Source organism: Mytilus edulis, chromosome 9, assembly GCF_963676685.1.
Source record: "Mytilus edulis chromosome 9, xbMytEdul2.2, whole genome shotgun sequence".
Lineage (NCBI taxonomy): Eukaryota > Metazoa > Mollusca > Bivalvia > Mytilida > Mytilidae > Mytilus > Mytilus edulis.
Window position 1 is genome coordinate 14,399,475 of NC_092352.1, and position 21,802 is coordinate 14,421,276.

Below are 21,802 nucleotides of genomic sequence, written 5' to 3' on the forward strand. Positions count from 1 at the left end.
AAAATTTTGATTTCAACCTACCCTGATAGTCAATTTCTAGAAGTCAAGATATGAGGAAGACTTAACTGTTGTTGTTGTACCCTTTATCTCAACTTTGATGGGATAGTAACATACTAACCGAAGTTTGAATTATTTAGTGGAAAACATCATCTATATAGCGGAAAGTATAGTTCAAGGATATTGCATACTTCTTTTTTAATTCCTCAGACGTTTCTTTATAGCCTCATGGGAATAAAGGAACTAGTCGGCAAGATAAATGGCACATTTTTTTCCCATGGAAATGCCGATTGTCTGTTGAAAACACGTCCTCCAAACGTAACGAATATGCTGTCTATCAAGAAATCTAGCATCTTGATAACGATGGTTTCAGAAAAATTGTTATTTGCATCAGAGTGAAATTTGAAAAGTAGGATTTATTCCTCCCGAGAACAAGATACTTGTAGAATCGCATTCATAACAGTGTGGCTGTGGACATTAATTGATTGGCGCACTTTAATATCCCAATATGGGACATATTAGATGAACGTTCGTCAATAACGCCCATTGCTCAAGACGTCCTAAGTATAGACATTTTTAAAAACCGTGGGGTCACCAAAGGTTCTCAACGCCTAAATAAAATAATTCGAAATACTAATCAGAAGAATTTGTGTTTTGATTTATATTGATTAATTAAAGGCAGTTGCTATTTGTCCGGCCAATACAATGCGCATGTCACTATTTGTGTGTGCGTGTAATATTATCTTCAGCAGCACCAGGGGCTAGCAAATGTTTGTTATCTTTATTGTTAGGGCCCAATCTTGTTACTGGTAATTGAAATTGTTGTTTTCTTCATATATCTATTATATAATAGTCATTATCTATTCCATATTTATTACTTCATCTATGACTTAACATTGTAAGAACAGAGAAGAAATTAGTTGTAAAACAAACTCGGGTCGTGTTTGACTTTTGCATTTTTTTTTATATATTTTATTACTCCACCGTGGCTTTTTATAATCCTATGTCCACTTTTGTTAACCTCAATACCCGTGTTGCGTTAGTGGTTTGTGTAATGTTGGCAACAATTTACTTCATGACTTTTTTCAATCTTCCTGCTAAGGGTTGATACAGAAGGACGCATCAAATTTTAAAAAAATTGTATTTTTCAAGGTAGGCTTTATCGAAATTGAAAAGTAGAAAAACCACAAAAAAATATCACAATTGGAAAGGTCTGCTTTGAATTTGTGATTTTGAGAAGTCATGTGAGTTATCCTTACTGCTTCATTTACTACTTCATTCTATTGGTTTTGAAAGTGTCAGCGAGGTAATTGTTGGTAATTAAACAATAGTTTGAAATATGTTCAGAAGATATGTTTCAATTAAAGTCTTTTGTATTTCGTAGCTAATAGACATGGTCCAACTTTAAATATGTCCTGAAGACATTATAGTTTTCCAAAGTTCCCTTTTTTCTCTCCTTTATCACATCAAACTGATTTTGACAAAGCCCGCATTTGAAGCAAGAATTTTTCAACGTATCCATTGTTTTATTTTTTTACAGCACTAATAGACTTTTCTTCCCCGAGGGTATCATCAGCTCAGTAGTCAGTTCTTTGGTACTGACATGATTTAACAAATCTTTCTAAAATTGTCCGTTTATAAATTTTGAAATTTTAATGAGGCTAAGGTGTCAACTTCCATGCAATGTTGACCTTAGATTTTGCTATCTTTTAAGTCCTTTTTGGTTATATAGCTCTTCGGATGTTTTGTTTCTTGGTTTTCAAATTTTTGGCTTTCAGCGTTCAAAATTTTAAGCCTGTTATCTCTTATGAGGATATAATATTAGTGACACTACTTTGAGTTGAAACTTTAACAAGCTGTTGCTGATTTACATAATTGTACATGAGTGTTATTCATTATTTTGATTTTATGTATTAAAAATAAGGCATCATTAATATGCCGCTGTCCAAAAGTCGATTAAACACACAAAAAAAAGTAAAGTATTTTATTTATGTTGTCATGCATATAATAGGTTTAAAATAGGTTACTTTTCTCGTTTGAATTGTTTTACATTGTCTTATCGGGGCCTTTTATAGCTGACTATGCGGTATGGGCTTTGCTCATTGTTGAAGGCCGTACGGTGATCTATAGTTGTTAATGTCTGTGTCATTTTGGTCTTTTGTGGATAGTTGTCTCATTGGCAATCATACTACATCTTCTTTCTTATATTACAAGTATTTTCCTTAACGGATGAGTATTCAAAACAGAACAGTTATTCTACACATAACGCTATCCCTCGTGTATGTATTGCCTTATTTTCATAATTGTTTTACCGTTTTTAAATTTCGGATTTATTTTGGCCTTCAAACTGTTTTGATTCGAGCACTACTTATGGGTCTTATTTGAACAAACATACGCCTAGAGTACCAGATTATAAACCTGTTTCTTTATGAGTTTTTACAACAACAGGATAGATGCAAAGCGATTTTTAGCAGAGTAATGCAAAATTAATGACAGTTTTCCGGGAAATTAACATTGGCGTGAATATTTTTGCTAAACAATTCTTTGTATAAAATATTCTTTACTTTCAACAAAATCTCAATTGGCGAGGGGTGTCATTTAGAGTCAGGAAATAAGGTGAAAACAGTTGAAATTTGTAAAAAATGGATGGAAATGAAATATTTTCCTATTTTGGGCTAATATCTTTATAAATATGTGACAGATATACTTTATTTTCTTATTTTTCTTTTAACTATCCTACATTTAGCCATTAACATTTGATAATTAAAGGAGGTTTGAAAATTTTCGAATGATTCAACATTTTAGACATAAGATTTACAGAAATTACTATAACAAGGATATTCTGTTCAGCAACGATGCACTGATTATTAGGTAATATCAACAGGGAACATTCGAAACCATTTCTTTTCTAAACAAAGGAAACAACAACATTATCAAAATAGATTAAAAACATAAAAAAAAATCAAATGTAAAGTCATGTGATGTGCTAAAGTAGCAATGCACATATTATTGTTAGGACCATTTGATTGATGTCGGTGTTGAAATGAATGAATATCAATAATGTGGTCATTTTTATGAATTTCCTGTTTACAAAACATTGAATTGTTGGAAAAACTAAGGATTTTCTTATCCCAGGCATATATTACCTTAGCATTAATTGGCACAACTTTTTGGAATTTTGGATCCTAATGCTCTTCAACTTTGTACTTTAAATATGAGCGTCATTGATGAGTCTTTTGTAGACGAAACGCGCGCCTGGCGTACTAAATTATAATCCTGGTACCTTTGATAACTATATCTTAGGTATGTCAATGACCGTGCTTCAAAACCAGGTTTAATCCCCCTTTTTTCTACATAAGCAAATGTCTTAACCAAGTGAGGAATATGTACGTCAGTTGTTTTCATTCGTTTGATGTTTTTGATAATTGATATGGGACTTTCCATTTTAAATTTCTCTTGGAGTTCGATATTTTCTTATCTTTTTTTTTTTATTTTTTAATGTATTTTGTGTCACACCTCAGATTTCGTGGCAAACCCGATTAATCTAAGAAATTGAAAATGCAGAAACATTTTTTTCTAACAACACAGAACAATATGTAGATTGCTTACAGAACGACTTTTTGTGGATAAATCATTTAAAAGAATAGAAATAATCTTTATTTTGAAAACTTAGTTCACATAAAATGTCATATTAAATGTGTTGTTGTTGATTTATTAGTGCTGATTTCTAAAATGCAAATTTCATTTCTAGAAACTTACTGAATACATTTTTTTTTAAATGACATATCACTTGATTTCAAAGGAGTAACACGGCGGCTGTCGCATGTGGAGCACGATCTGTTTATCCTGCCTGTGCAACTGAAATGCTGTTGTTTGTCTGTTTTTTAGCCATGAAGTTGTCAGTTTATTTTCGACTTATGAGTTTAATTACTAATTTGGTATTTTTTTTTATCTTGAAAAGGGTCTTAGTTTTATTTCAGAATTCTTCATATTTTCTTCATATGTTTGTTCTAAATGCACAAAACATTTGCTTTCTCGAAAGCTAATATGAACAGCAATATTTGTTTTTCTCTTGATTTGGATATGCCAGTTTCAAAAGAGGAACACTTTATCAATATTTACACTATAACAGACGACTTTCGTTCTCTATTATTAATTTTCCTTTTTCAGACAATGTGTGAGTCCTTCTATAGTTTAATTATTTCCTAACTCGTTCTCTTATTCGTATCTGCATGTACGTTTTTGATTACAATGACGTTATATGTGCTTGACTGATATTTTAGTTCAAGTGATAGATTGTGTCGCAACAAGTTACTTAAACTTTAGCTTTCTGCGTTGTTTATGTTTCGTTTGTATATCTACAAATATTTGTCTTTTTTTGTCATGGTATTGTCAGTTTATTGTCGACAAATGCAATTGAGTGTCCCTTAAGTATCTTTGATGTCTTGATGTATATTTATCTTATTGTCGATTTCACCTAATCTCATTATTCTCATATGAGTTATGATACAAAGGCAAATGTATATTATAGTTTAAATATAATCCGTGAAACATAAGAAAACAATGAAACAATTGAAACAACATTCATTTGAATATAAACTGTTTGTTACTTCAACGTCACAATTGATTTAAAAAATGAATGAAATTAAGTTTTACAACAAACATACCAGCCGGCGCGACGTGTATTTCGGGAATAACTTTAACAAGGAACGTTCGAAACTTAAAGTTAAGAGAACCAAATCCTTATACCGTGTGAAGACATTCAAACTGGAAAGAGTCGTCAATCATTTAAATAACTAATTTGTTCAGTAATTCTTCAGCAAAGCGTGCCATTTCATTCAAACATTCACACTGTGCTTTGTATATATGCAGGTTGACGATTTTATTCAGGGTGTATGTGTGAAGTAGATTGACCTCTGGAATAAAGAACACAGGCATACTCTGATTTTCAACACAGAAAAGCATTCTTCTAGTTATTTTGTATGCCCAAGCGGTTGCTGAATCCCCATCCGGTTCAACAGTTGAGTGTTCATTTGAATTGTATTGATCTAAATAAATTTCTAGTTCGTAGAGAAAGCATGATTTCAACATGTATGTAGTAAGATATTCTACGCTTGGTTCATCGTCATCGTCTTTGTCCCAAACAGTTGGGAAATATTCGGATTTGTGTAATGCTTTCACCAGAATGTACCCTTTTCGTATTGACGGTGTCATGCTTCTTATGATATCGGCCTCGACGTCTGCTGTCGATATTCTGAGAAGTATATTCCAATCTCTAAACACCTCCGAGGCAGGAGTTTTGAACACAACTGAATAATTTGGTTCCAAATGTAACTGATTCATTAAATTGTTGTGCAAGTTTATGGTTTTTGGTAGCCATTTTGTTGGTTCTACAACAGGAACAATGTCTACAGATATATCAAGATCCTTAAATGATTTACCAGTCCATCGAAAATTTATATTAGAAATCGAACCTTTGTGTAGATCAAGAAAGGATTTCAGATAAAGATTTGTACTTGTAAGAACATCATTATTCAACAAAGCCAAGTTTATGGCTGAATACAAGCTTCTGACGACCTTCATGCTATCGATGAAGCCATTTTCATCCACGTATTTTTGTAACAGCTTACTATTTGCACCACCTTTTAGCTTGAGTTTAACAAAACCTTTCGGAAAATCGGGAAGCTCTATTGGCTCTACGTGTTCACTAAATTTTAGTAGATGCCATTTGATATCAAATTCGTCATTTTGTCCTATCTTTGTTCCTTCTTTTCTACTTCCTGACAGTGTAACATTACATTCAAGAATAGGGTTTGTCATTTTCACATACTGAGCTAGGCTTTTCATAATATTTTCAATAGATAATGCAATATCATGGTTTTCATCAGTGTAATAGTATAACCCCATGTCACAAGAATCGCGAATTAAACCAGCAAATTTGCCAAAAGCGTCCTTATGGTCTTGTAAATGTAATTTCCATTCACTGATATTTAGTTCATTATCACAACATTTTAATATATTCAAGAAAGGGCACCCGCCAAATATGTTTTCTTTGCATATACATTCTCTGTTTTCAAACTTGTTATCCGTCATACGCTCATGTGTATGTTGCACATGGATAATGTTATATGGTTCTTCTTCGGGCATATTCTGACTTTTACCGAAAGCCTGAAGACAGACTCCAAGGTCGCTTGCACTTGCACCTGCAGACTTATAAGTTTTATATGGAGTAATCAGTTGATATAACATATATTCATAATTAAGGAATTTTGCATAATCTATTGGATTTCTACCGTCTGAATTTTCAACGACAGGATCGAATCCTCTGTTTAAAAGCATTGAAAATGAACCATTATCCTGATACCATATCGCCCAATGAAAAAACGTAGAGCCAAAATTATCCTGGATGTTGACAATACTAGAACAATGTGTTTCCAATATAATCTCTAAAATTTCAGGATGTTTACTCGCTATGTGACATGATGTTTCTCCTGTTTTCGCTTTAGCAGTTGGATCTGCGCCAAGTTTCAATAATATCTCAACTAGATGCTTTCTCCCCTTTTGAACAGCATAGTGTAAAGGTGTCAAACTTTGGAGATTTGTCTCGTTTACATTTAATCCTCGATTAACAAGAAACTTGACAATTTGGATTATTTCGTTATCTCTTGATTCGAGTTCATCGTCTTCAGCGTTTTCGATTGGGTCATCTGGAGGTGACATAATCATATGAAGTACAGTGGATCCCATTTTATCCCTTTTCCTAAAATCCATCCCTTTCTTTAGCAGGTGTTGTACATGATTCAGTTGGACCTTGTCGGAAAACATTATCTGATGGAGTAAACTTTGTCCAAAACCATCCTCCATGTTTACATCCAGTCCATATTTCATTAGACAATCAATTGATTCTTTGAAACCTTCATAACTTGGATTTTCTGACAAATAATGAAGTGCTGATTCATCATAAATATTTACGTCATATGGGTGTGCTCCGTTTTCTAATAAAAAATATATTGCTTGGTCACAACATACTGATGCAGCATAAATAAGCGGTGTCATTTTGGTTAAATCTTTACTATTCACAGATGCACCCGCTGTAATAATCGCTGCAAAAAATCTACGCAATTATGATTTTCACTTTTAGATGACTGTTCTTCTTCAGAAGGATGAATGACATGTATAAAGTGAATCGGACATTTCCCTTCCGGATTAGGAGATAAAACATCTTTGGAGAGTTCAAGCAGTCTACTGATTCTTGTATAACACCTACCCTCTCCAATCGTTGTACAGTCTTTAAAAAGACTCAAGAGAGCATTTTCACCCGACACGTTGCAAAAGTTCACGTCTGCTCCATGATCAATTAAAAGTTCAAATATCTTAATATCGACATCGTCGTAGAGAGCCATGAATAACGGAGTTTTACCATCTTTATCTGGAATATTAGGATCGGCCCCATGTCGAAACAAGATGTTTACTATTTCTATTTCGTTATTACATACGGCAACATACAGAGGTGTCGTATCCAATCCAGATCTATTTTCGGCGTGATTTACATTTGCCCCGTCATCTAATAACTTACTCACGTCTTTTCTTCTTCCTTCCACAACTGCATTAATAAGGCTACACTCCTTACTTTGCATGGTAATTTAATTTTAATTCAGCTTCTCAAATCTAAAAATAGAAATTTAAATATTTATAAGAGAAAAAGTACTGAATTATATATAATGAGTCTTAATACCTTTAATAAAAGTATCATGTCAAACTTTGTTATTTTACTGAAGAAATTGTTTTTGACCTCATGCATAAATTAGTTCAGTCATTTGTAATATGAAATAGAATTCAATTCTAAAAACTTATATCGCAAAGCTTATGTTTGTTACCTACATTCGTTTTCATCATCTATTTAGTAGATAAGAACATCGATGAAATACAGGGAAAACGGTACTATTTATTCTGTCATAGGCGACAATATTAACATTTTCTAAATTTACCACTTTTTAAGATAAAAACCTGGTTAAACAGTTATATGTTGTGTAAGTACTTTATTATTCTGTTTTAAAAATTAAAGCCAAATAGTATCATGACCAACTTCCAACGGAGTTTGTTTATGTTATCCATGCCCACCGTCATTTTGCACCAAATTAATGAGATTTTGCAAGTCTTTTCGAATAATTCTCTTGAAAATATTTCAATAGGTTTCAAAATGTATATGGTAAATATACACATTGCAGTTATTCATAGATGAATAAAAAATATATTGTACCCTTACATCCAATCACAGCGCTCCTAATTTGACTTCCTTCACCTGCCTTGGGTACACAAAAGGCCTATAGCTAATGCTGGGAAAATTTAATACTACCGTTTTCCCTACAATCAGTATGTCGTTTAAAAGAAAATAGTAGGAAAATATTACGGGAACATTAAAAACTCAGTAGTGAAAAACTGACAATGTCATGACAATTAACGAAAACCTCAGACGAAAACGCCGAAAGGATCCACAACTACATGAAAACTTAAAATCTAGCAAAACGAACCCCGCCAAAATCCAGGGTTGAACACAGAGTGATCTGCAAGGGTAGACTGTCCTTGTTCCGATAATTCTTATTCATTGATGTCGCAGTCGAGGATTTTTTTTCTCAAGAGGACGGAATTGTTTGTACGGCAATTTGAACATATTCGTCGTATTATCTAATATTCTATAACGGCCAAACAGGTCGTGATGTCATTCGGAAAACTTTCGAAGCGATGACTTCAAATTCAAAATTTGGAACGCTTGGTTAAATAACTTACTAATGAGTCTATCAAGAAAATCATTATAGGAAACACAAGCTGGAATATCGTATCAACTGGGAGATTTATACTTCATATGCAGACGCTGATGCAATCTTGGCTCTTGCTACATAGAAATGGAAAGTTCACAATGGGGAAGCTTAAATCATCCCTTTTGTGGAAAAGTTTTGTTCTTAATAGTTATCAAAAGTACCAGGATAATAATTTAGTTCGCCAGACGCGCGTTTCGTCTACATAAGACTCATCCGTGACGCTCATATCAAAATAGTTATAAAGCCAAACTAGTACACAGTTGAAGAGCATTCAGGTTCCAAAATTCCAAAAAGCTGTGCCAAATACGGCTAAGGTAATCTATTCCTGGGACAGGAAAATCCTATCCTAATTGTCAATTTTGTATATGTATATGTAAGTCAAGATATAAGTAAAAAATCTTTCGATTTAGACATATAAGGCATAGATTCCCATATACTAGTTGTAGATGATTAAATACATAACCGAGACACCCAAAATTACATAAACAGAAAATACACTAGAGATACACACTCATAAAAAACAAGATACTCATAATTACTATAAGGACTGTAATATTTCATAAAAAAAAGATTTCATGCTTATGATTTGTACACCAGAAGCGCGTATCGTATTCATATGACTCATAAGTGACGCTAGAATCAAAACAGTCGGAATGCCAAATCAAGTACGGAGTTGAAGAGCATTAAAAAAAAAGTAATAAGAATGTGTTTTAGGACACGATGCACCCGCTCAAGCTTTGCAATTTTCAGAGTAAAAAAGGAGTATAACTCAAAAGGGGTAAACGACTCATTTTCCGAACTTTGTCTGTATGGTGTGGTTCTTGGCATTGTGTAAAAGTTTAATTAAATTTGGATCAAACAAACTTTTGTTAGAATGCGGAACCTAAACAATTAGCAATTTCCCAAGTTATAAAGGGCATAACTCTAGAACTGTAAATGACTTACTGGCCAAATTTACACTTTGTCTGTGTGTAATGGTTCTTAATATTGTGTATGAGTTTCATAAAATTCGTTTTTAAAAATTATCTTCAAAACTTTCATACTTAGACAGAAAATATTGTAAAGGCAAACATAATAATAAATCTTGTAACATTTGGTCAGATAAGGTGAAAACAGTTCTGAATGAGCCTGGTATAATTAAGACTAAGTGTAATCTATTTTAAAACTCATATATATTGGTTCACACAAAATAAAAATAAAATGGATCACTTACAGTTAAAATAATAAAGCATGCAAACCAAGAGTTTAAATGCCTTGCTTGCAAACTTTGTTTGGTTGTTTGCTTAGGCATTGTAATTAAGATTGACGCCTAATTTCAATGGGAAGGTGGAGTATAACAGTCTGTTTACTAAACACAAAGATTTTATTGGTCAATGAATATCAAAATTGTTACACTATAATATCCATTGTCCAATCAACTCTTTTTTATATAGTAAACAAACTGTTACTCCACCTCTCCATTTCATTTAGGTGTTAATCTTAATTACAATGCCTGAGCAAACAACCAAACAGAGTTGGTAAGCAACTTGAGGCATTTAAACTCTTGGTTTGCATGCTTTATTAGTTTAACTGTAATACTAACTAGGCGAGTATTACTGTTCATGAATACTTATATATAAGGAAAAGTTTACATGAATTGAGCAAATACTATATGAAGTATGTTCGTGAGACAAACTTTGTTCTTCAAACATAACATAGAATGAAAATAAGACTTTGTAAATGTTATGTGTCCGTAACGCTTTTCTAGAATTTTATCTTCAACTGGAATGTCCAAACCTTAAATATTTGAAAGCCGATGATGAATAAAAATGTAAATACATGAGGAGCTTTTATGGACCATAGGGACCTTAATCTATTAGCCCAAACCACATAAGTCAACTCTGCATGAGGATGTTGAAACATCCTAGTGGGTAAATGATTTGAAATTGGACACCGGAAAAAATAAGAAAGGTGTGTTATTAAAAAGGGGCATAAGATACCAGGGGGACATTCAAATTCATAAATCTAAAATAAACTGACAACGCGATGGTTAAAAAAGAAAAAGACAAACAAACAAACAATAGTTAACAAAACACAAAACACCGAAAATTAATGAAGCCACACGAAACCCACCAACAACCAGGAGTGATAGCAGGTGTTCCGGGAGGATAAGCAGATCCTATGTCATTAGTATGAGCCAGTGATATCCTCTGTGAATACAAGTATTCCGCCTTCAGCGATACAGACTTGTTGCCGAAAATCGTTGGTTTTCTACTGGCACTAGAACATGAAAAAACACATATATATAAAGTTGATGGGTTAGTAAAATGTAAAATAACAAAAATACCATCGAACTCGGAGGAAGTTTCAAAACAGAAAGTTGCTTATAAAATGCCACAATCAAAAGCTTAAACACATCAAACGAATATAAAACAAATGTCATATTCGATGCGCTTATCTTAATAAACCTTCATAAGGCAAGCTTAAATCAAATAATTTTAAATCTATAGATGATTAGATATTCGAGTAATTACAAAATAATTGAGCTATATGACAAATAGTTATCAAAGGTACCAGGATTATAATTTAGTACGCCAGACGCGCGTTTCGTCTACATAAGACTCATCAGTGACGCTCATATCAAAATATTTATAAAGCCAAACAAGTACGAAGTTGAAGATCAGAAACAGAACACACAAATCAAGCTCAACTTTGAATGAGGAAGTTTTAGGATATTTATATTAGTATGTTTTGAATTTTTTAAACAGACATATAAATTACTAACTTACCAAACTGTTTGAACAGTATAAGGGAAGTTCCTGGTTTATTGAATGGTTGATTTACTTCTGTTGTTTAATTCAATGGCAGAATGTCAAGATTACCTGTACAGTTTAAACTGCTTTATACATAGTACGTACTATATATATAGATTAGAGGAAGTGAATTCATGAAATACTATTATATAAGAGAATGAAAATTGGAGGACACTTGAACAAGATGTTTTGAGCTAGATGTGCACTTGCTTATCTGCTAATAAAAGTAAAATCACAAAAATACTGAACTCCGAGGAAAATTCAAAACGGAAAGTCCCTTATCAAATAGCAAAATCAAATGATAAAACACATCAAACGAATAGACAACTGTCATATTCCTGACTGAGGGGGGGGGGGGCCTCCTGACTTGCTACAGGCATTTTCATATGTAGAAAATGGTGGATTGAACCTGGTTTTATAGCGCTAAACCTCTCACTTGTATGACAGTCGCATTAAATTCCATGATATTTACAACGATGCGTGAATAAACCAGACATAATAGGTCACATTGTCATAATATGGGTATACATACCAAAATGTGAACAAATAATGAAAACATATGATCAGCAAAATAAGTTCTACAAATAAACTCATCATAGATACCAGGACTTAAATTTTACAATTACGCCAGACGCGCGTCTACAAAAGACTCATCAGTAACGCTCGAATAAAAAATATAAAAAAGGCCAAATAAATTACGAAGTTGACGAGCATTGAGGACCAAATATTCCTTAAAGTTTTGCCAAATACAGCTAAGGTAATCTATTCCTGAGGTAGAAAAGCCTTAGTATTTCAAAAATTCAAAGTTTTGTCAACAGTTTATTTATTATTATGAACATATCAATGATAACTCAAATCAACACAGAAGTGCCGACTACTGGGCTGGTGATACCCTCGGGGAAATAAATCTCCACCAGCAGTGGCATCGACCAAGTGGTTGTAAATAAACTCATCAAAGATACCAGGAATAAAATTTTACACTTACGCCAGACGCGAGTTTCGTCTACAAAAGACTCGTCAGTGACGCTCGAATCAAACAAAAATTAAAAGGCCAAATAAATTACGGAGTTGAAGAGCATTGAGGACCAAATATTCCTTTAAGTTTTGCCAAATACAGCTAAGGTAATCTATTCCTGAGGTAGAAAAGCCTTAGTATTTCAAAAATTCAAAGTTTTGTTAACAGTTTATTTATTATTATGAACATATCAATGATAACTCAAATCAACACAGAAGTGCTGACTTCTGGGCTGGTGATACCCTCGGGGAAATAAATCTCCACCAGCAGTGGCATCGACCCAGTGGTTGTAAATAAACTCATCATAGATACCAGGACTAAAATTTCACACTTACGCTAGATGCGGGTTTAGTCTAGGCTAGGCTTAGGGAGGGACAAATCATAGTTTGTAAATAAAATAAATTCGATTCAAACAAACGATTTTCTGTAACTGACATTATCAATTACCTTGATTGACTACACATTCGTTACGTTTTATGGCGTGTTTTCAACAAGCAATATGCATTCTAATACCAATTGTGCTACTCTTCTTTTACCTATATGGGGCTGCTTCATACATGAATTTCTTAGGAAGAAAGAACAGAAGTTAGCAGTAGCCTTTTTCTTCACTCTCTTCTATAAAGTTGATGTTCTCTCACTTAATTTGGTGACTATATTGAACGCATCTATCCCGTCAGGCTTGAGATAAAGGATGCAACAGAGACAGTTAAGCCTGTCTCATGCTTTGGCTAATATCTGGAAATTGAGAATGAGGGTCTGCTGAAAACAAAAGTTCATGACAATTGAGATGATATAACCTTCCCAATTGTGCACTTTCCATTTATATGCAGCAACAATGTAACAGAACCTGCATACGGAGTATACATTTTATTTGATACCGTTTACGATATTCCTGATCTTCAATTGTGGCAACCACAATCCTGAGGTCACATATGTTTTTGTGGTGGTCATATTGTTATGTCTCTAGTTTTCTATGCTGCAATTTGTTTACTGTTGTTTGTTATTTGATCGGGTTTGATGTTTTGCATGTTAAATTTGTTAAATTTGAGGATGGGAATATGTCAAATAGCCAACAACCCGACCAAAGAGGAGACAACAGCCGAGGTTGTATATTTTTTGGTGGGTTTGAACTATACCCCTACTGGAAAATTGTCATTTTCGGTGTATCTTCGATCATAATACGACCTTGAGAGGTTAACATTGATCAAACTGTGTTTATTTGTCATTCGTGTAAAACCTTATAGTTACAACAGTCCATCCATACTGGCTGGAAGTAAATGTGACTCGAGTGTCTTTCTGAGAAATTAGTATTGGCAAGCTAGGTCTGCCTAAATGTACGTTTTTACAGATTTCTGACAAATGTGTGACCTAGATTTAAGACCAGATTTCTTTTGGTCCTACTTTACCTCCTGGTGTTCCTGTACCATCTATACATGTATTTAGGATAATAAATAATACCTACAGCTCATACTGGAAATGTTGGCTATCAAAAGACTCCCATCCCACCTGATTTTGGCTGCTTTTCACATGTTTCTGATTTTGAACAATAAACATGCTAATAAAGTTGACATATTTTAATATACACACGTCTGATAAGAGTTATGAACTAGGAATTTCATGGTTCGTGTCCATGCTGTCAAGACAGTTCTGCTGGGGCAGTTTTAAACTAGAGGCTTCAAGGAGCCTGTGTCGCTCACCTGATATTTGTGTTTACAATTGATACATGAAATAATGCAAGCATTATACTTTTGCTTTAGTTTCAGAGTTATAAGCCAAAAACTGCATTACTAGTATACCCTTATGTTCTATTTTAGCCATGTTTGCCATGTAGGTTGGCAGGCAGGTTCATCAGGCACATTTTTTAAACTAAATACCCCTATGATGATTGTGACCAAATTCGGTTAAATTTGTCTCAGTAGTTTCAGAGGAGAAGATTTTTGTTAAGGATTACAAAAATTTACAAAACTTGTTAAAAATTTACTTTTAAGGGCAATAACTCCTTAAGGGATCAATTGACAATTTTGATCATGTTGACTTATTTGTAGGTCTTACTTTGCTAAACTTTATTGCTGTTACAGTTTATCTCTTTCTATAATAATATTCAAGATAATAAGCAAAAACTTTAAAATTTCCTTAAAATTGCCAATTCAGGGACATCAACCCATCAACAGGTTTTCTGGTTTGTATGAAAATTTTAGAGCAGATAGATCATGACCTGAGTAATGATTTTATCCTAGTCAGCTATCCTGTAAATGCTTTGGTTTCAGAGATATAAACAAAGATCTACATTTTACCCCTATGTTCTTTTTTAAGCCATGGTGGGCAGGTTGTCAGACACATTGTTTTTTGAAATAGATACCCTCATGATTATTGTTGGCAAGTTTGATTAATTTTGGCCCAGTATTTATTGAGAAGATTATTGTAAAAGTTAGCAGATGACAACAACGTACGACGGACACCAAAGGTGATGAGTAAAGCTCACTTGGCCTATTAGGCCAGGTGACCTAAAAGTATGTTGGGTTATACAAGCCATCAAAGAATGGTGGTCTCCTAACAATTCTACAGGTGGGATTGTGGGAGAATGGGCTAATGCCCCCAATGCACCATTTGCCTGTGTCAGGGGCAGACAACAAACAATAGCAGAAGGTTATTGTCAATACAGGTAGGTATTAAATATCTTGAAATTTACGAACCATTTTGTTCAAAATATTATGGATTTAAATCAATATACTGTTACTCAACCATATGCAAGATTGAGACATAATGTATAACCCATATCTATCTTCCAAGAATTTTTTTTTTGATTATCTGTGTCACTAGGTTGCTATCTCATTGACATATACCCAAAACCTCCTTAAATGTTTATTTATTTTTCTTGACAATATTGATATCACAAATTTTAGCTATGTATATTATTCCAAATCATTCATTCTTTGTAACAGTATAAAAGATAAAATAGCAGTAAATAATCTGTTGATAAAATGTCAACTTCAAAGATAACAAAAAAATATTCAAAATGTAAAGTAAAAAAAAATATATAGAAAATTTATTTCAAATAAATAGACACCAATACACCTTATTGCTATTTGTACACCATTACTGGACATCATAAAGGTTCCCGTAAAATGTTGACGTCACAATAGAAAAGTCTGACACCTCAAACAGAAAGTGATTGCTGTATGATGTCAATAGTTTAAGTGTCGTAGATTATCTGGTCAAGCTTTGCAGATTCCCAAATAGCTATATGGTCTGTTAAATACTTCCTTGAAGTCCCAGTAGGGTGTAACAAGAGGTGCATGTGCAATCAATATAAGTCCTAAGCTTTTGTAAACTAAGCAAAGTCTACATCAAAGTCGTTTCTTAAAATCTTCAATCATTGTCCTCCAAGTTCCATCGGTCCAATTGTTTAGGCGTAGTTTATCTCCTTTAACTTTCATATTTTGGTTATTTGGGGCAGTAAACACGACATGTTTCCATGAAGGATTATTCATTGCACCTAAAAACATAAAAATCAAATAAATTTAATCTGTTAATATCTAAAAGTTTTTAAATGGTGAAAGCAATCAATAAAAGATCAAAGGGACATGTATTGGTGGCTTACTGTTTGTATGAATATAATCATATAGTGACCTCTTCTTTCTTTTTTTAAATGTGGGAATATGATGTTATTTTTTCTGGAATATTTTTCATTGTCTTCAGTTTAATAAACAAAAAGAAATTGAGAAGATTTTCCACTTTTCAGTATTACAATTAACATGTATAATATCAAATTCTATTACTGCTGAATATAAAGATTTCTATATTTTTGACAAAATCTTTTCATACATAACACAAAACCATCTCCATTTGTAAAAATTAATTGGTATTTTTTAATGAGCATATTGTTGTGGAAGAAATAGACTAAACATAAAAGAGACATCAAACTCAAATAAACTTCTACCCGTATAAATAATGGTTTACTTTTACAAATTGTGACTTGGATGGAAATTTGTCTCATTAGCACTCATACCACATCTTCTTATATCTAGATAAAAACTCAGGTTGTATCACTATGTGACTTTGTAAAAAGAATCTGGAAATACTGAAATGTGTTCTTTTTGTTTGATATTCTGTAGGTACGGGTGCCTTTTCTTTAAACGAGTACATTTGTAAAATCCAAGATCAATAGAAAAGCAAGTTGGTGTAATAATTCAATAACATTGTATATGTAACAGCAATGAGAAACTATGAACAAGCAAACCCCTCACAGTATATCAAATTAAACCTATCAAATGCAAAAAAAAACAAAAAAAAGGCAAACAAACCACACATTGTTCATCAAAATAAAACCAAAAGAGTGATTGTATTCTTAACAAAACCATCTTGAGACAACTATCCATGAGAGAACAGATGATGAGGATGTAAATAACTGTAAAAGTCACCATACAGCTTTCAACCATGAGGGGCCTGATGGGTTATATTCGTTCTTCATGATCGGTGCATTTTTGCTATCGTGATCCTTTTTTCTACAGATTTTTATTTCTTATATTTTTCGTCATCCGTGATGATGGAAATTTATTTTCGGTGAATCTTGATTGACAAAAAAATCAACTTGTGAATAGTGATGAGACCCCCCCCCCATCAGGCCCCTCAACCATGATAAATAAACTATTTAACATTTGATAAGCTTTAAAAGGTACATTCATGAAAAATGTAATTTTGACAACCAAAAATAAAGCTGAGAATAAAAAAATTCAAACAATATGTTCTTATAAATATCAACCAATTAAAAGCTGAGAACATTGAACCAAACCATATTTTTCATTGTTTATTTAAGTTAACCAATGAAAACTTAGAACATCCACATGTCAGTAAGAATTATTTCCAGAAAGGTATATGTCCTCACATAATATTGAGAAGAAATAAATTAATCAGGTTAGTTGAGGGTTGTGCTTACATGTTTCACCCCACCACACTCTGTATGTATGTGTCTGTCCCAAGTCAGGAGCCTGTATTTCAGTGGTTGTCATTTGTTGATGATTGACATATTTTGTTTTTCATTCATTTTTTGTACATAAATAAGGCCTTAAGTTTTCTCGTTTTATTTGTTTTACATTTGTCATTTCAGGGCCTTTTTATAGCTGACTATGCGGTATGGGCTTTGCTCATTGTTGTAGGCTGTACAGAGACCTATAGTTGTGTCATTTGGTCTCTTGTGGAGAGTTGTCTCATTGGCAATCATACTACATCTTCTTTTTTATATGTATAGAGATCGATGAAGCAGAACTTACCTGTTATATGGATCTTGTCATCAATCAAAATATCTCCATTAATCATAGTTTTATCTCTCGTTAAAATCAGTCTATTTATCCAATCTGGTCCTAAATGTTTCTCTACCCATTCATACTGTAAATGTAAGACTTTGTTAGGTCAAGTTAGTCTTTAATCTTTTTCATATATTGATTTGATGAACGGGGGTCTCCTTTAGCTTTTCTGTTAGGGTTAAACCTCAAACCATCATTAATGCTGTGTAAACAATAATGAATCAATTATTATCATCAATTTTTGATTTGAATAACTTTATATTTTTGACTTTTTTGCTACAAATTTAAATATGTAGAGGATTTGTAGTATGGCCCAGTATAGTAAAGGAAAACCCCAGAAAATTCAGTCATGCATGAAAAAAGCATTATACTCACTTTTTCTGGTGCACTGTACTTGTACTGAAATAGTGGACTAGAACAAATGAAAACTTCAACACTGAAAAATAATTTCAAGTAATAAATTCTCAATTCTTGTAACAGTCCAGATTTTTCTTCCAGAATTATCAACCGTTCTTTGACAAATTCACTCAATATAGAAAGCCACCAGGATTTCTTTACCTCAGCCAGTATAAAGTTGTTGATAGGAGTTCAGTAAAGAGTGTTTAAAGGTATCAGTCTTGCTTCACCATTGGATTTCTACATGATGTGTTTTTTTTGCAATTTCATTAAAAATTCATGAATATGGAAATTTTGCCCATGAACATGGTGGGTTTGCCTTTTTACTTGTAATAATTTGTAACCCTCTTGGTATCATCTTATTTTTTTAAGTTGTATATTTTAAGCAACTTTAATTAAAGATAAATCTATTTTATCTGACAAAATATTACTTGTATTAAATTTTATTTTCAGATAAAGCTCAGGCATAGATTTATTTGACAGAAATTATAAAAAGGGAGTATAATCAAAACTTTCACTAAGATAAAATAAATGCTGAGTTTTCACTCAGAAAAAATAAATGCTGAGTAACAAAGTTTGAACAGCATGATCTTCAAATCCATTCCCAGATCTCATCTATAAAAAGTGACTGGAAAATATATCAAACTAGCATTTTTTCAGAATTACAACATATTTTTATTAACATTGGCTAAATCTCATAAAAAAGTTGCCTCATTTTTTAATTTGTAAATCACATATACCTTTCAAAGTGTAGTCAAAGAAGATGTTGGCTGTACATCAATGAGACAGTAAATATATACATCAGATATAAAACAGAGAAGGCTTTATTTCTTACCCTTCCATTTCTGCCATTTCCTTGACAGCATCACATCCACCTTCTATTTCTGGTAAATCACGGAAAAAGTGTTCACTCCTGTAAATCTTCTTTAATTCAAGCTATAAACAAATAAAATATTTGTTAGTCCTCTTAACAGACTTTCAAGATGCACTTGTAATTATTCTTTATGAGATTAAATTTAATGCATTAATTTCACCTATATGTATTATCTTCCTTTTGAATGTGTCAACAGAATATTTCATTTATGTACAATTTCATCATAAACTACTGCAAAACCTGTGACTCTGATGATAAATTTATTCTGTAATTTAGTACATGTACCGAAGTTAACAAAATATCGACACTTGGATGTCCACAGATGAAATTGTTCAATTGTTGTAACTACAATCCTAACCATTTTTCCCTAAATCAGACTTATCACAGAGTTTGTACTAACATGAGCCACACAATGACTGACAACGTGTGGAGCAGGATCTGCTTGTTCTTCTGGAGCAACTGATATCAACCCCAGTTTTTGTTGGGGTTCATGTGGTTCAATCTTTAATTTTCTATGCTATGTTTTGTGGAGCTGTTGTTAGTCTGTTTGTCTTTTCCTTTTTTTAACCAGGTCGTTGTCGGTCTGTTTTAAATTATGAGTTTTAACTTAAGGTCCCTTTTTTATCTTTCACCTCATTTATACTGACTATTTTTCACCATTGAAGCAACATATAAGATAAAATGAGAAAATGGTTTTTATTTCTTAATACAGGGATCACTCACTCTAACACTATCATCTGTAAAATTCAATTTATCATACTGATCAGCAATATAAAATGTGTTTCTCTTCTCTACTGGAATATATGGTTCATTAGGATATTTTTCTCTAAACTTGATCACGAAATGCTTTTCAAATGCTGCCAATGTCTCATCAAGATCTATCAAAACCATCAACGTTCTTTGTGCCATACTTCCTATTCCTCTCCTTGCTGCCATTGTTTACTATCTGAGACTAGTCTTAGTTACTATGAATTATCAAAAAGTGTCAGTCTGAAAATATAGGTGTACAGTAAAAAGGCATTGCTACATCTTTAGGATCTCTATCAAAAAAATACTTTGAATCTTCTGTGAATACTTTAAATTTTGTTATTGTTTTTTTTTTATTCTCTGTGCTATTATTTCAAATCATTTCATATGTAATGGCTGTCACCACATGTTCATGTATCTGTCCAAAGTTAGCAACCTCGTAAATGGTTTTTTTTCTATAGGTGATAATTGGTGGATTTTAATAATATGATGAATTGGATATTTATCTTTTAGGGTTAGTCTGGATTGGATGATTCTGTAAAATTGTAAAACAATGAATCAGCATAATTGTTCTCAAAACCCTACACTTCATAGCCTTAAAGCAGCAAACCCTGTACAGTATTGTAAGCTAAACGAGGCCTTATTCATTGTGAGAAGAGGACATGGCTAACAGTGTGCCTTCTATCCAAATTAATTCAGACATCAAATGTTAGTGTGTCTTGATAAAAGAGAAGTGGAAGAATACAAAGGAGCATTATAGTTGATGACAAACTGATAAAGCCATGTAAAAAAAAAGAAAAACAACCAAATCCCAGAAATCAAGTGCTTGTAAGCACTGAATGGTAAAGATTGCTTTAATTTATCAGTTGGAAGAAAAATTTAATATTGCATTGGTTGTAGATGTTTTAACAGCAATTCTAGACAAAGGAAGATAACTCCATTTTTTTTTTAAAGATGACTTTAACAATGGCATCATTTATATTCTTAGAACAGGTATAAAATTCATGCCCTTTATAGCTTGTTGTTCGGTGTGAGCCAAGGCTCCGTGTTGAAAGCCGTACATTAACCTATAATGGTTTACTTTTTTTTAAACTGTTATTTGGATAGAAAGTTGTCTCATAGGCACTCACACCACATCTTCCTATATCTACCTAACAAAAGTTATGTAATTTTCATGACAAGTGTAACATCATTTTGTGCCTTGAATATCTGAGCATATATTACATTGTTAAATTTCTGGAAATGTTCATGGACAGGATATATAAAATATTATGATCAATACACTATAATATGTGTATCAATAAGGTTGTGATAAGTCTTGGAAGAATTGATATCAAGTCAATCCCATAAGGTTTTGATTGAATTTCATGCAATCTTTACCTTTAAAATTATGACATAGAAAAGAAAAGACTAAGCAACAGACCCACAAAAAAAACAAAAAAACTCTGGTATATTTGTATAGATTATCGGGTTTTCTACACATTGATATCGTTAAATATCAGAGCGAGCCACAATGCGAACCTTTTTGGCGAGTGAGCGTAGCGAACGAGCTAAAAAGTTTCACATTGTGTCGACCGGCTGATATTTTACGATATCTATACGTAGAAAATCCGATTATCTGTTTATCGTTCTATTAATGGTATTTTTTCCTCTCCCTAAGACAGTTTTAAGCTTGACGAAAGCAAGCTTGATAACTTCTCCTCTCGCATTGTGACGTCGCTGATAACTTCTCCTCTCACATTGTGACGTCGCTGATAATGCCTGGTCTCGTTTTGAAGTCTTGATACGAGAATTACTGAGCGACAGAGCAGGGTGATATAGGCGTAGGGAAGGACGATAATAAGATTTATTGGGATAAA

The 21,802-nt window shown here is 32.9% G+C and overlaps 3 protein-coding genes across 4 annotated transcripts; all 3 read right to left on the reverse strand.

The window, feature by feature from the left end:
• Window positions 1-3,720: 3,720 nt before the first annotated feature.
• LOC139489537 (uncharacterized) lies at window positions 3,721-11,721 on the reverse strand. Of its 2 annotated transcripts, XM_071276047.1 has the most exons (3): window positions 11,585-11,721; window positions 10,929-11,075; window positions 3,721-7,665 (listed from the first exon to the last, which is right to left on the reverse strand). In XM_071276047.1, the coding sequence occupies exon 3, from the start codon at window positions 7,051-7,053 to the stop codon at window positions 4,786-4,788; it is 2,268 nt and encodes a 755-aa protein (XP_071132148.1). In that variant the 5' UTR covers window positions 7,054-7,665; window positions 10,929-11,075; window positions 11,585-11,721; the 3' UTR covers window positions 3,721-4,785. The 2 variants fall into 2 exon arrangements, with proteins under 2 accessions (XP_071132148.1, XP_071132149.1); XM_071276048.1 differs by lacking the exon at window positions 10,929-11,075.
• Window positions 7,074-7,634, reverse strand: LOC139489836 (2-5A-dependent ribonuclease-like). The gene has a single exon (XM_071276681.1). It carries the CDS (start codon window positions 7,632-7,634, stop codon window positions 7,074-7,076), a length of 561 nt encoding a protein of 186 aa, XP_071132782.1.
• Window positions 11,722-15,647: 3,926 nt separating the features above from the next.
• LOC139489538 (5'(3')-deoxyribonucleotidase, cytosolic type-like) lies at window positions 15,648-20,186 on the reverse strand. The gene is made up of 5 exons (XM_071276049.1): window positions 19,920-20,186; window positions 19,158-19,258; window positions 18,302-18,362; window positions 17,894-18,008; window positions 15,648-16,119 (listed from the first exon to the last, which is right to left on the reverse strand). The coding sequence occupies exons 1-5, from the start codon at window positions 20,130-20,132 to the stop codon at window positions 15,971-15,973; spliced, it is 639 nt and encodes a 212-aa protein (XP_071132150.1). The 5' UTR covers window positions 20,133-20,186; the 3' UTR covers window positions 15,648-15,970.
• Between the last annotated feature and the right edge of the window lie 1,616 nt (window positions 20,187-21,802).